We start from the raw sequence: 13,113 nt of genomic DNA, 5'->3' as shown, positions 1-13,113 counted from the left end.
GACTGTGTATCTGTATGTTATTCCCTTGGCGGGAATTAGTACCTCTGGCGGTACAATGAGCGTAGCCCATTATAGCTAATTATGCTTGTAAATGTACATGTATGTACAGCAGAAGAATATGAAAAAGTTAAAATAAAATAAAATAAATAAATAAATAAAAAGAAGACACTGTCTTCATCTTTGTTCCACAAGATATCTTATCAGCATCAATTTCCATATTCTTTATGGCATTTCTTTTGCAATTGTCGTGGAAATTAAGTTTTCTGGTGTATTTATGGAATATTACATAATACACAACTATTAGATGTAAGATGATCAATCCACAATATTATTTCAACTAGGGTTTTAATGAACATAAAGAATTAAGAACAGCTAAACAATGATGAGATTGCGGAGAAAAAAAGGGGGGGGAAAAAAAGATTCAAAAATATACCGTGGACAAATTCAGAATTTTTTCTCAGATTAGGCAAAAATAGTACAAAGACTCTTGTTCAGATAAATAAAGCATCATCCCTGCATGACTGCATCATCACTAATTTACAATAGCATGCAGAGCCAGCCCCTTAGGGGTGCCGCATGAGGTAGCTACCTCAGACCACCACTTTCAGTGGGTCTCGAGAGCTCTGAGTATATATATATATAAACTTTGAGCATTAGGTAACTGTGGTATACATTAGTAATTAATTTAGTGTAGTAGTAGTGATGAGGTCTTTATTGTAACTAGGGGTTCGAATCCCATTAATACCTTTTTAAGATTTCAATTTCTTTTTTCAAGACCTGCCCAGGTAGCATGTCATATAGGATTAACTTACACCTCATATCTTAAGCCTTATATTGGACCTTTTAGCATAACATCTCTTATAAGACAGACAAACCCAATTTTTGTAACTCAATATCTATATATGGATCAAGCTAGCATCTTCTGCCAAAACAAGCTTCTAGGAATTGAACATCTTCACAAACTACTTACTATTTTTTTTTTTTTTTTTAACTAACATGATAGCTAGGGTTGATAAATTTATCTTTCTAGCACTTAAAGGGCAAGAATTTTAATTAAAGTGATGATTGGTTTATTATACATCCCATGTGTACTTATAGACCTTTTTGGGTTGTAAAGACAAGTTCATAGCTAAGAGAAGCATCCAAGCATCCAGGTATGGCTGATCATACCTGATCACACTAGCTATCCGACACCGTACTAGTTGACAATGCAACGTGCACTCCCTCACTTTCCATCTGTCCTGTGACAATATAGTACTTGGTGCATGCTAGCAAATATATAGGTCATGTATAGCATGAGAAGTAAGAACATGGATGGTTGGTATTGACTACTTAAGCCAAGAGACAACGCCAAGAAATATTGCAAACTAGACCCTCAAACCAATTGATTCACGTGGCTGCCACTGCCACTTTCTGCGGATTCACCACTCAAAAGTTTAATTGATCCCTGCCTAAACTCAAGAAGCCCCATTCAGACGTCATATTATTTGTGGGCAAAGGAATACCTAGCTTCTTACTATAGTATATTGATAAAGTAATCTGGGTTTTACATCTAACACCAATTGACAATGAACGGAGTGGCCCAAAATCTTATAAACTCATAATCAAAGTTATATTTTTCTAATGTGAGAGTTATATTTTTCCACATTCTCAACACGCCCCCGCACGTGTGGCGATTTCTCAGGTCATACACGTGGACAAGTTATATTAGATGACGGTGAGCACGTGTGGCTATCGCTGAAACCATGCACGTGGGTAACCCGCTCTGATACCATGCTAAAACTCATAGTCATAGTTATATTTTTTTCAATGTGAGAGTTATATTTTTTACATTCTCAACACATATGAGAAAAATTATGTGCCATAATAACATTAGTACAATAATTTCGACCATGATAGAGTGATAGACGACTAACTCAATTCTATACATTAGTGAGCCGAGAGTAATATAATTAATAAAGGATCCGAAAATTGTGACATATTGACATGCATCACAATATAAGGAAAAAAAATGAATTGCAAGAAAATGTAATAATTAAGAGATGGGCATCAGCCTTGCAGAACTAAAGAAAGATGCAGAATTTACAGTTTTCTACTATGGTATGTTAACATTTCTCATGCATTAACTATTTTTACCACTTTGAAGACTCATTTTACCACTTTAAGGACTCATTTTACCACTTGAGGACTCATGTGGTAACTAAAATTTTTTACCACTTTAAGGACTCATGTTACCACTTTGAGGACTAATATTACTATTTTGAGGACTCATTTTACCACTTTAAGGCACTTGTGTGCATGTCATACCTTAACACATTGTAGAATTTTCCCAAAGTAAAAATCAGAATTTCAGCATGCAGTTCATATGATTTTATTCGCAATGGAGTACGATCGAGCTTATAATAAGTCAAAATTATACCTCTCATTTATTATGTACAAAATTCTTACACACAAGCAGAATTTACTTTTTTCTACCTCACAAAGTAAAAATCAGGATTTTGGGCATGCACTTCATATGATTTTATTCACAATGGAGTAAGATCGATCTTATAATAAGTCAAAATTATACCTCTCATTTATTATGTACAAAATTCTTACACACAAGCAGAATTTACTGTTTCTACCTCGCAAAGTAAAAATCAGGATTTTGGGCATGCACTTCATATGATTTTATTAGCCATGGAGTAAGATTGATCTTATAATAAGTAAAAATTATACCTCTCATTTATTATGTACAAAATTCTTACACACAGCATATCCTCTCTCCAGGACTGCAGCTTCCTAGCTAGCTAAGCTAGAACAGTAGAATGAAACTTCATTCATGCATATAACACCAACAAAACAAACATAGATTTTCAAAAATTACTAAACCATGAAAAAAGCCTATAAAACATATTATAATATGAAACAAACTAAATTTCTGCATCTCTTCCCTTCTCGTTGAGATCTAACTATTACTTGTTCTGAGTAGGATTTGCAACACTTGGTGGTGCCTTCCTCAAACTAGACTCCACAGCTTTCTTGGGCTGATCTTTCATGGCTCTGGTACCTAGTGTAGTACTAGTACTGCTTACAGAAACAGAAGCGGCCTGTGGAACATTTAACAGCAGCCTTCTTGAGAAGCTTCTTTCTCTGCTGGGAAAGACATGGATGATCTGTTCTTCGTGACAGAGACAAAAAGAAGAGCACAGAAGGATTTCAATTAGTAATATCAGAGCAAAGAGAGCACCCAAAGTAGTTCTGAAACTGATGATCTTCATAATTGAGGTGTTGGTTAGAGTGAAGACTAGAATTGGAAGTATTGGGGTAGTTTAGAGCAGTGAGCGTGGGAGTAGGTTTATATGAAAAGGGCATGCAACATGCCTACTTCACGTGGTTTGCCAAAAGCTTGAGTGATATAATATTGAGGGAGATGGAGAAATCTTTGCAATCCATGCCTGGTGCTATGACCGAAAGCTACGATGACTAAGCATCAACACGTGCAGCTGGCCAAATGAGAATAGAAGGCATATATAGAAGGTAGAAATTCAATATATATTAACCATTTAATCACCAAGTAAAAATAGTGTTAGCTAGAAATTCTAATCCAAAAACTATGCAAGTGTTCGAATGCTTAAACTCATGCATTGATCGAACTAACTACACTTATGTGTGACATAAGTGATACTAACTTGCATACTATGTGATTATTTTTACACTTAGTTAATGAAGTTCTTAGAGCACCGCAATTGAGAACATTGGCAAAGGGAGTTTCAATCTAAATTATCTTTGTGTAAGCTGATTATTATAGTTTGTAGGCTCATTTAAATAAATGAGCTTCAATGTACAAGTGAATGGTGCCATGTTTTCCCATTTTTTGGGATATTTGTATGTGTCAGGGTTTCTAATGAATTATTATATTTACTCAAAAAAAAAAAACTTATGGATAAAAAAATAGGGAACTTCTACAATATGTTAACATATGACATACATATAATTACCACTTTTAGGAGTTAATTACTCAAATGAGAACTTATTACCACTTTTAGGACTTAATTACTCAAATGAAGACCTACCTTACTCTAACAAGGACCTTATTTACCTTAATGAGGACTTTTTTCTAGTTACCACATGAGTCTTCAAACTGGTAAATATTAAATGAAATTAGCACGTATGAGAAATGTTAAAGTACCACAGCTTTACCCAAAAAAAAAAGAAATTAACTGAAAAAAAAATGGTCTAGTAATATAGAATTGAGGCTTGCTCCCTTAAAAGACAACTTTTGAAAGACTGCGAGGGACAAGTGAATCTGATGGCTGAAAATCAATGCACTATTTTAAGTTATTATAATTTCAGAGCCATTTTAGCTTTCATAACTCCTATGAAAAAGAAATGAGAACACACAAGTAAAAAATCCGGTCAAATTGTCTTGTAACACTATGAGAGAGAGCGTCTTTTCTCCCTAGAAGAACCCTAGCCGCCTACTTGGGAGGAGGGTTGCAAGGCACTGGATTCCCTCGGCGAGCACTCCGGCGACTATCCTCTCATCGATCTTGGCGGTTGATGTGTACCCTGGCTTCAAGGATGGCTTTGGCCATTATCAGGCTTTATTCTTTTATTGGCAATCTTGTCGCAATCTTCAGGCTTTCCTGAAGTGCGGCGCTTCCTTTGCGGGAAAGGTGTGTAGGTATGACGACCATGGAGAAGTCGGCGGTAGCGTAGTTGGTGCCCCTGATCTGTGCAGGGGTGGGGGTGGTTTTGCTTGGAGGATGGGTCTTTTCCATCTTGGTATGGACTATGGTGGGTCTTGGCTTCACTGTTAGAAGATTTGGTGAAGGGGCTCCAGTTTCTACTGCAAGGCTTGCTGCTGCACGTGGGATCGCGGTGACGGTGGTGGCAGTTCAAATGACGGCGGTGACTTCTAGGTGGCTGGGGTGCCCATAGTGAATGGGGTTGGGCTCAGTGGATCTAGATCTCAAGCCTTAGGGGTTGGGATCTAGTCTTGGGCATAGGCTTGTTTGGGCCTCTTCTAGTTTAGGTCTATTAGGCTATTAGGCTACTAGAATAATGTAGGGGGCACTATCTTCGGATTGCTACCCTAATCTCGTCCGGTTTTTTTGTGCTTATTCTTATAGCAACATTCATCTAGGCTTCCAGTCTAGGCAATGATTAAATATTGACATAGCCCTACTGGGGTGAGTCATTGTGTAATGTTGCTTACATCTTAATTATAATGGATTGGCGCCCTCCCTCTATATATATATATATATATATATATATATATATATATATATATATATATATATATAGGGTTAAATACTGTTAACTCCCTGAACTTTTACCTAAAAAACACTTCAGTCCCTGTCCTTCTAATTTCACATGTTTACTCCTTGTACTCTCAATTTTGGATCAATAGGTCCATTCCGTTACTCTCCGTCCAAAAACTCTGTTAAATTGCTGACGTGACAATTCGTTTACGTCAAAAAGTCTATTATACCCTCGGTTCATCTTTTTTCTTTTTCTTAATTATTATTATTATTTTTTATTCTCTTCTTCCAGCTATCTCTCTCTCTCTCAACACAAGTTTATCCCTCATCACTCTCCTTAACCTGCTCAATCTTCATCACTTCCTCTTCATCTTAATTAAGAAGATCGACAAAGATAACTTTGCCAAATATAACGAAAACGATGAACAATTTTATATTCTCTTCAACAATGGCATGGCTGACGCACAGCGGCGTAAACCTGCAAGTTAAAAAGGAAGCAGCAGAACTGCGAAGATCCAAAAATCATGAGCTGGTGGTGGGCTGGAGCTATTGGAGCTGCTAAGGTCACATTAATTTCCATTTATATTTACTTATAGCTATTCTCTCAGGACACCCAATTAACCAAATTTTAACTCAAAAAATTTGCAGAAAAAGTACGAAGAAGTTGAAGTGCCACAAACACCAAAGAGCGTTGGGTTAGTGATCGGTGTGATAGGCCAAGTGGGCAACAGCCTCTCCGAAATCCTATCAATCTCAGACATACCTGGCGGTCCATGGAAGGTCTACGGTGTCGCGCGCCGTCGCCGTCCAAATTGGGACGTCGACCACCCAGTCGAGTGCGTCCTGTGCGACATCTCCAATGCCGAAGACGTCAAGACCAAGATTTCTTCTTTGACTGACGTCACCCACATCTTCTACGTCACCTAAACCAGCCGGTCCACTAAGGCCGAGAGTTGCTCGGTCAACGGCGCCGAGGGGTTGCAGTTGAGATTTTTAGGGAGGAGAGAGGATTGGGAATCGTATTCGGAGGCTTCGTATGCGGATCTGATAGCGGAGCAGCAAATCTGGGCGGTGGTTGACCAGTATGCACGGAACAAAGGGTCTAACATCAACAACAGGGACGTGTTCAAGTGGAAGCATGTATGGAAGGTGCTGGCGGAGCAGTATGAGATTGAGGAGTATGGTTTTGATCAGGATTTCAGCTTGGTGGAGATGATGAAGGATAAAGGTAGCGTGTGGGATGAGATAATGAAGGAGAATCAGTTGCGGCCGACGAAGTTGGAGGAGGTGGGAATGTGGCCCGAAAAGGTGGAAGAAGAAGAGATTAAAAAAAAAAAAATTAAGAAAAAGAAAAAAGATGAACCGAGGGTATAATAGACTTTTTGACTCAAAAGAATTGCCACGTCAGCAATTTAACAGAATTTTTGGACGAAGAGTAACGGAATGGACCTATTGGTCCAAAATTGAGAGTACAAGGAGTAAACATGTGAAATTAAAAGGACAGGGACTGAAGTGTTTTTTGGGTAAAAGTTCAGGGAGTAAACAGTATTTAACTGATATATATATATATATATATATATATATATATATATATATATATATATATATATCTATCAGATCCTATCTAGAGCGGAGCTCCGCTTTGAAATTAACGTGTGAAGTTCGAGTTTTGGGTTACTTTTCGGTCACATATCCACATCTCGATCGACCATTCAGTTTTTAGGTACTAGTGTATAATCATCTCTGCAAATTTTCAGCCAAAATAATGATCGTTAAGGCATTGATAACTTCCTTAAAGCTAGTACGGTTCAAGTTGACAGATTCAGTCCGTCCATTGGTTTAGGAGAGTTAGATACCTTAACGATTATCAATTTGGCTGAAAATTTGCAGAGATGATCTATACACTAGTACCTAAAAACTGAACGGTCGAGATGTGGATATGCGACCGAAAAGTGACCCAAAACTCGAACTTCACACCATAATTTCAAAGCGGAGCTCCGCTCTGGATAAAATCTGTATATATATTATAATTTCAACTTTTACATTTAATACATGTGGTTGAGATGTATTTATCTATTACAGTTTTTAAAATTGTTTTTTAAGTGAGTAGGATTGTCATTCTTATTAATGAAGTTAATAAGTTGTCTAGAGCAATAGGCTCAACTTTGGTCAAGTTTGGAGGAGACGACGATATTTTCCATAGGTGATCGTTGGTCAGAATTGACGATGTTTTGGAATCGCTACTTGTGATAGCAGTGTAGTGCTAGTTAGTCGTCAGACTATTGGTCAAATCTAGATTCGCCCAAAACCTTGATTGGTGGATAACTGAGAGCCCTAAAAATGTTTTTCTATTGGGCCATTTTAAGGATAGGTACAATTCTATTTCGACAGTTCAATCGCTCTAATTTTAGGTTTCAATACGTAAATCATGTCAAAAAAAATGGGCTGAGTAGAACATCATTTAGGTATAGATAATCGTAATTTATCATTACAACATACAATGAGCAGACAAATTTAGTTTGTTTATCTATACTAGTAGGACCCACCCACTATGTGTGTGGAGAGAAGTTAAAGATCGTGGAGAAACTTCTCGTACAACTACCACATTTTATGCTTTTTTTTATTCTTTTGTTTTTTATTATGCAATTTACCATATTATCCCTATTGATTCATTATAATTCATAATTTTTTAATAAATAAAAGTTAAATTGGTAAAAAAATTCAATTTTAGACTCTTCTGTTAATAATAGTATAGATAATTTTTTTTTTTTGAATAACAGTATAGATAATCTTTAAATTAGATAATTTTTTATAAACACGTTGTAAAACTTGAATTATCGTTGAAAAAGATCAAAATTCGTGCCGCCAAAGTTTCTCTTTTTTCTTATCTGTTTGCATTCATTTTGAAATTGCCCGAGTGCGCGCAACTTGATAATAGATATTCCATTCTCGATACTAAAACAAAAAACATTTTTTGTCTAGGAACTGGAAAGCCGATAAGCATGTGATGTTGAATTTGACTATTACTGTTTTCTGGCTTGGTTGCAGATTAAGAAAGATTAAACTACAGAAATCATGTGACTGATCCCAGTGATTCCAACTCAATCATTATCACTACACATGTTCATGGTTGATCTTTCTATTCTTGTTAACTTTACATATTCGGGGTGAACCATATTTTAATCTTAACCTACATTTTCCCATCACATTCATACTGCTTTCTTTTTGCATCTTGACTTTGCCGAATTCTGCCAAAATTTTTAGGCGTCAGGCCCTAGTATATAGATACATACGATCTCCTATGATGATAATCTATAGATCTAGAAGAGAAATCCTCGATTTGGCTAATTAAGAAGATCATTTGCGGAGTGCCAAAATTAGGTTGAAGTATAATGCCATATGCAAGTGTACTATTTTTTGACCGAGCTAGGTAGCCTTAGCTGGAGGCTAGTCGGCACTGTTTAAACTTTAAAATGAGCCTTTGATTCCATTTTTTTTTTTTTTTTTGAATGATAGACGTACTTTTATTTGATGGCCTCAAGTGAGGTGATTACAATCATAGGTAATTACATCCTGAATGCATTCAGGAGTTTGATTTATCCACACCAAGTGATGGGTAGCTTCAAATCCTATGCCTGCTAATCTGTGGGCAACTAAATTACACGAACGTGGAGCATGCATATTGCACCTGTACTCTGGGGATTAAGGACATGGCATGCTGCCATGCTTAATGTCATCAATTAGGCCCCCATTAGCAAGAAGGCTATGATCAACACATGTGGCTTCAGCCACTGCTTCCATACAGTCACTTTCGATAATAACTTCTTGTGCATGTACGTAGAGTATTCACCAGGTCAAGACCTGCTCTTATGGCATACAATTCGCTTTGTTTTGGAGAAGCAGCATGCATAATGGGCCCAGCAAATGCAGCAAGAACTTGCCCAGTATCATTACGTAGTACTCCTCCCACTCCTCCTGTGGTTTGGTTAGGTAAGAAGGATGCATCCACGTTTAGCTTTAGACTCCCATACACAGGTGGTTTCCAGAAACATCTCGGTTGCTTTAGCTTTTGACTGGTAGGAGCCCGAGCCTTTTGAAATTCCTCCAGCCAAGAAAGACTACTTAGAAGGAGATCCTGTGCAGTTTGTTGTGTCCCCTGCCATAGGAGGTTGTTTCGATTTTTCCAAAGTGCCCACAGTACGATCATTAGTTTAGCAAACACTTCACCACTTAGAGTAAGGGCCTTCTCAAGCAACCAATCTTTTAGGCTACATCCTGAGGACCGATCATTTTGTAGGTTGAACGGAGGTGCAGCTAGAATCGTGGAAGCTATAGGGCATGTGCAGAAGAGATGATAAACATCTTCAATACCATGTGGACATAGTAGGCAATGTACTTCTCCAGTGTATCCTTTGGTGACCAATCGGTCCCTAGTGGCAATCAAATTATTGCATGCTCGCCACACACATATACTGACTTTGCCAGGGACTCTTGCGTTCCAAATATGCTTCCATAGTTCCTTATAAGGGTCCCCAGCTGAGGGAGAAACTAGAACATTCTGCATCACATCCATTCGAGCAATCCAATAGGCACTCTTCACCGAATAATAGCCTTTCTTTTCCGGACTCCATATTAGTCTGTCAGGACTAGGGTTTCTACCAAGAGGAATACATAAAATCCGCTCTGCAATATGGTTAGGAAATAGGCTGTACACCAGGGTGGACTTCCATTGCCGGCTCGACGCATCAATTAAATCAGCCACCTTGTTAAAAGTAGTATTGGATGGTCGAACAATTGGAGTAGGGGCAGATAAAGGAATCCATTTATCATTCCATATATCCACTTGAGTCCCATCGCCTATCTTCCATTGAATCCCCGCCTTTAGGACTTTGTCTTCCTTGTATAATGCTTCTCCAAGAGAAAGATGGTGAGTCTCCAAGTTCTGCCTCCCAAAAGGAGCAATGTGGAAAGTATCTTGCCTTGTACAGCCTGGCAATGAGAGATTGAGGATTGGAAAGAAGTCTCCACCCTTGTTTAGCAAGCATAGCAATATTGTAAGCATAAAGATTCTTGAAACCCGCTCCCTCCTGTTTGGTTAAGCATAGCTTCTCCCAACTTCGCCAGTGAATCTTCTTTTTCTCATCAGTATCACCCCAAAAAAATGAGGCACATAATTGATGGATGTCATCACAAAGGCTTTTAGGAAGCAGATAGCAGTTCATTGCATATAACGGCATCGTTTGAGCAATGGCCTTGATGAGAATTTCTTTGCCTGCACAACTAAGAACCTTGGCTTTCCAACTGATCAACTTCTTGGACAGTCTTTCTTTAATGTATTCAAAGTTTGCTATTTTCGACTTGCCAACCCTTAATGGCAATCCGAGATACTTGTCATGTTCTTCTTCTCTTTGGACTGCAAGAATAGATGCTAGATTTTGTTGGAGCTCCATGTCAACATTTCGACTGAAGACTACGCTACTCTTTTGGAAATTAACTTTTTGTCCTGAAGCCTTTTCATAGGTCCATAAGATTTGTTTAAAAGCCACACACTCATCCATAGTAGCAGTGCCAAACAATAAACTGTCATCAGCAAAGAATAGGTGGTGAAGCGTCGGAGCTTGAGGGCACATTTGGAGACCTGTGATTTGGTTTGTCTGAGCTGCACGAGTGATAAGAGCAGAGAGTCCTTCTGCACATAGGATAAAAAGGTATGGTGATAATGGATCAACTTGCCTGATGCCTCGGGAGGGGAAGATGGGAGGTGTTGGCTCACCTTGCTGTAATATGGAGTAGGTTACCGATTTGACATTGCTCATAATCATATTAATCCAAGTAGGGTGAAAACCAAGTTTTTCCAAAATCGCTTGGAGATAAGGCCATTCAAGGCGGTCATACGCCTTACTGATATCTAGCTTCAAGGAGAAGAAACTTGCCTCTTGATGACGTAGTTTGTGCATGAAGTGGGCTGCTTCATTGGCCACTAGAGTATTATCTGAAATTATGCGCCCTGGAACATAAGCACTCTAATGGGGAGAGATAATATCCGGGAGCCATCGTTTAAGTCTGTTAGCCACCACTTTTGATGCTATGCAACAGAGAACATTGCTGAGAGCTATTGGTCTGAAATGTGCAGCCTCTTGAGGGTCATTTATTTTTGGTATCAAGCATAAGTAGGTGTAGCTTAGGTAGGAACTTAATTCCCCAGACTCCAAAAAACTAATGACTGCCAAGCAAACATCACTGCAGACAATATTCCAATATTTTTGATAGAAAAAGGGGGACATACCATCAGGTCCAGGACTCTTTGAAGGGTGCATTTGGAAGAGAGCCTGTTTGATTTCATATTCAGTATAAGGCTGCAATAAATCTTTGTTCATGTCAGGTGTGACCTTTACCGGTGTTGCTGCAATTACTTGTGCAAGCGCTTCCCCATTACAGCTCTCAGTTGAGAAGACTTGGGAGAAGTAGGAGAGTAAGAGCCTTTGGATTTCTTTTGGTTCAGTTTGCCAATGGTTTTGTTCATCATTTAGCCCCCGAATTAAATTCTTACTTCGACGATTGGTAGCTCTCCGATGAAAATATGCAGAATTCCGATCACCATCCTTAAGCCATAATGCCCTAGACCTTTGCCTCCTATACTTTTCCTGTTGAGCCAAAATCTGACTATGCTTCACATGCAACGTTCTCGGTTCCTCATACTGCTCCACATAGTAGGGTAGGCGCATGAGATCATTTAGTTTCTCCTGAATAGTACGAAGTTCAACTCTTTGATTATCAAATTCAGCCCTATACCATTTCATAAGTTCATGGCTTGTCTCCTTGGTTTTTGTCACCACCTGCTGCAAGGCACTTCCTGTTGAAGGTTTGGCCCAGGATTGCTTGATTATGTTTCCACAAGAAAGGTTGTCGTGACAACACTCCTCAAACCGGAAAAGTTTAGGAGTTTTCCTCTAAATAAGTTTCGATGAACTGACCATGATGAGAAGAGGGCTGTGGTCAAATTCACTAGGGTTGAGAGTGACTACTCGACTGTGTGGTAATAAGGCTCTCCATTGTGGTGTTTGAAAGCCTCGATCAAGGCGTTCCTTCGTGAACTTATTGCTCCAGGTGAAGCGACTTCCTGCAAATCCCATGTCTATAAGATCACAATCAGCCACCGTGCTTCTAAAAACAGCCATAGGCATTGCTGCTCGTGGCCGCCCTCCTGATTTGTCCCTGTTGGTAGGGGTCGTCAACGGGCCGGGCCGGGCCGGGCCTTGTTATATTTTTAAATAATAGCGGGCCGGGCCGGGCCGGGCTTTATTAAAAATAGACGGATCCAAGCCCGTCCATATAAAGCGGGCTTTGCGGGCTTTTCGGGCCGGGCCGGGCTTGGCCTTGCGGGCTTTTTTGGGCCGGGCCTTGCGGGCTTTATGTATAAATAAATATTTAAAGACACAAATATTTTTTTTTTTAATCAAGCTTTGGAAATTCATTGGATAATGATCAAATACAATCAAAGATAACATATCTATAATTCTATATTGTACCCAAAAAAAATCTTTATTTATATATAGACACTAATTTATTGATAAATAAATTTTTAAAGGCACTAGTTTTTTATAAATCTATATTTATACATCATACACTCCAAAGAGCAACATATAGCAATTCAAAGAAAATGAGAAAACTGACCGTTGGATGTGATTATTACAATAAAATAAGAGTGTGGTTAAAAATTTAGTCAATTTCACCATAGTTTCAAACCCGATCGGATTGGTCAATTGTAGTCACTTGCATGTTTTCTTGGTTGACCGATGGCGTGATGAACGCAAAACTTGCTTATTTTTTACATCACGTTTGTAAATATTTCATCGATGGATGTGTG

The 13,113-nt window shown here is 38.6% G+C and overlaps 1 protein-coding gene across 1 annotated transcript; it reads right to left on the bottom strand.

Moving 5' to 3' along the window:
* Positions 1-9,051: 9,051 nt before the first annotated feature.
* On the bottom strand, positions 9,052-12,430 carry LOC133723047 (uncharacterized). The gene is made up of 4 exons (XM_062149884.1): positions 12,221-12,430; positions 11,533-12,124; positions 10,324-11,253; positions 9,052-10,235 (listed from the first exon to the last, which is right to left on the bottom strand). The coding sequence occupies exons 1-4, from the start codon at positions 12,428-12,430 to the stop codon at positions 9,052-9,054; spliced, it is 2,916 nt and encodes a 971-aa protein (XP_062005868.1).
* Positions 12,431-13,113: the final 683 nt, after the last annotated feature.

Source organism: Rosa rugosa, chromosome 7, assembly GCF_958449725.1.
Source record: "Rosa rugosa chromosome 7, drRosRugo1.1, whole genome shotgun sequence".
Classification (NCBI taxonomy): domain Eukaryota; kingdom Viridiplantae; phylum Streptophyta; class Magnoliopsida; order Rosales; family Rosaceae; genus Rosa; species Rosa rugosa.
The sequence above is the reverse complement of the archived record's forward strand: the minus strand, read 5'-3'. Positions and strand labels throughout refer to the sequence as shown.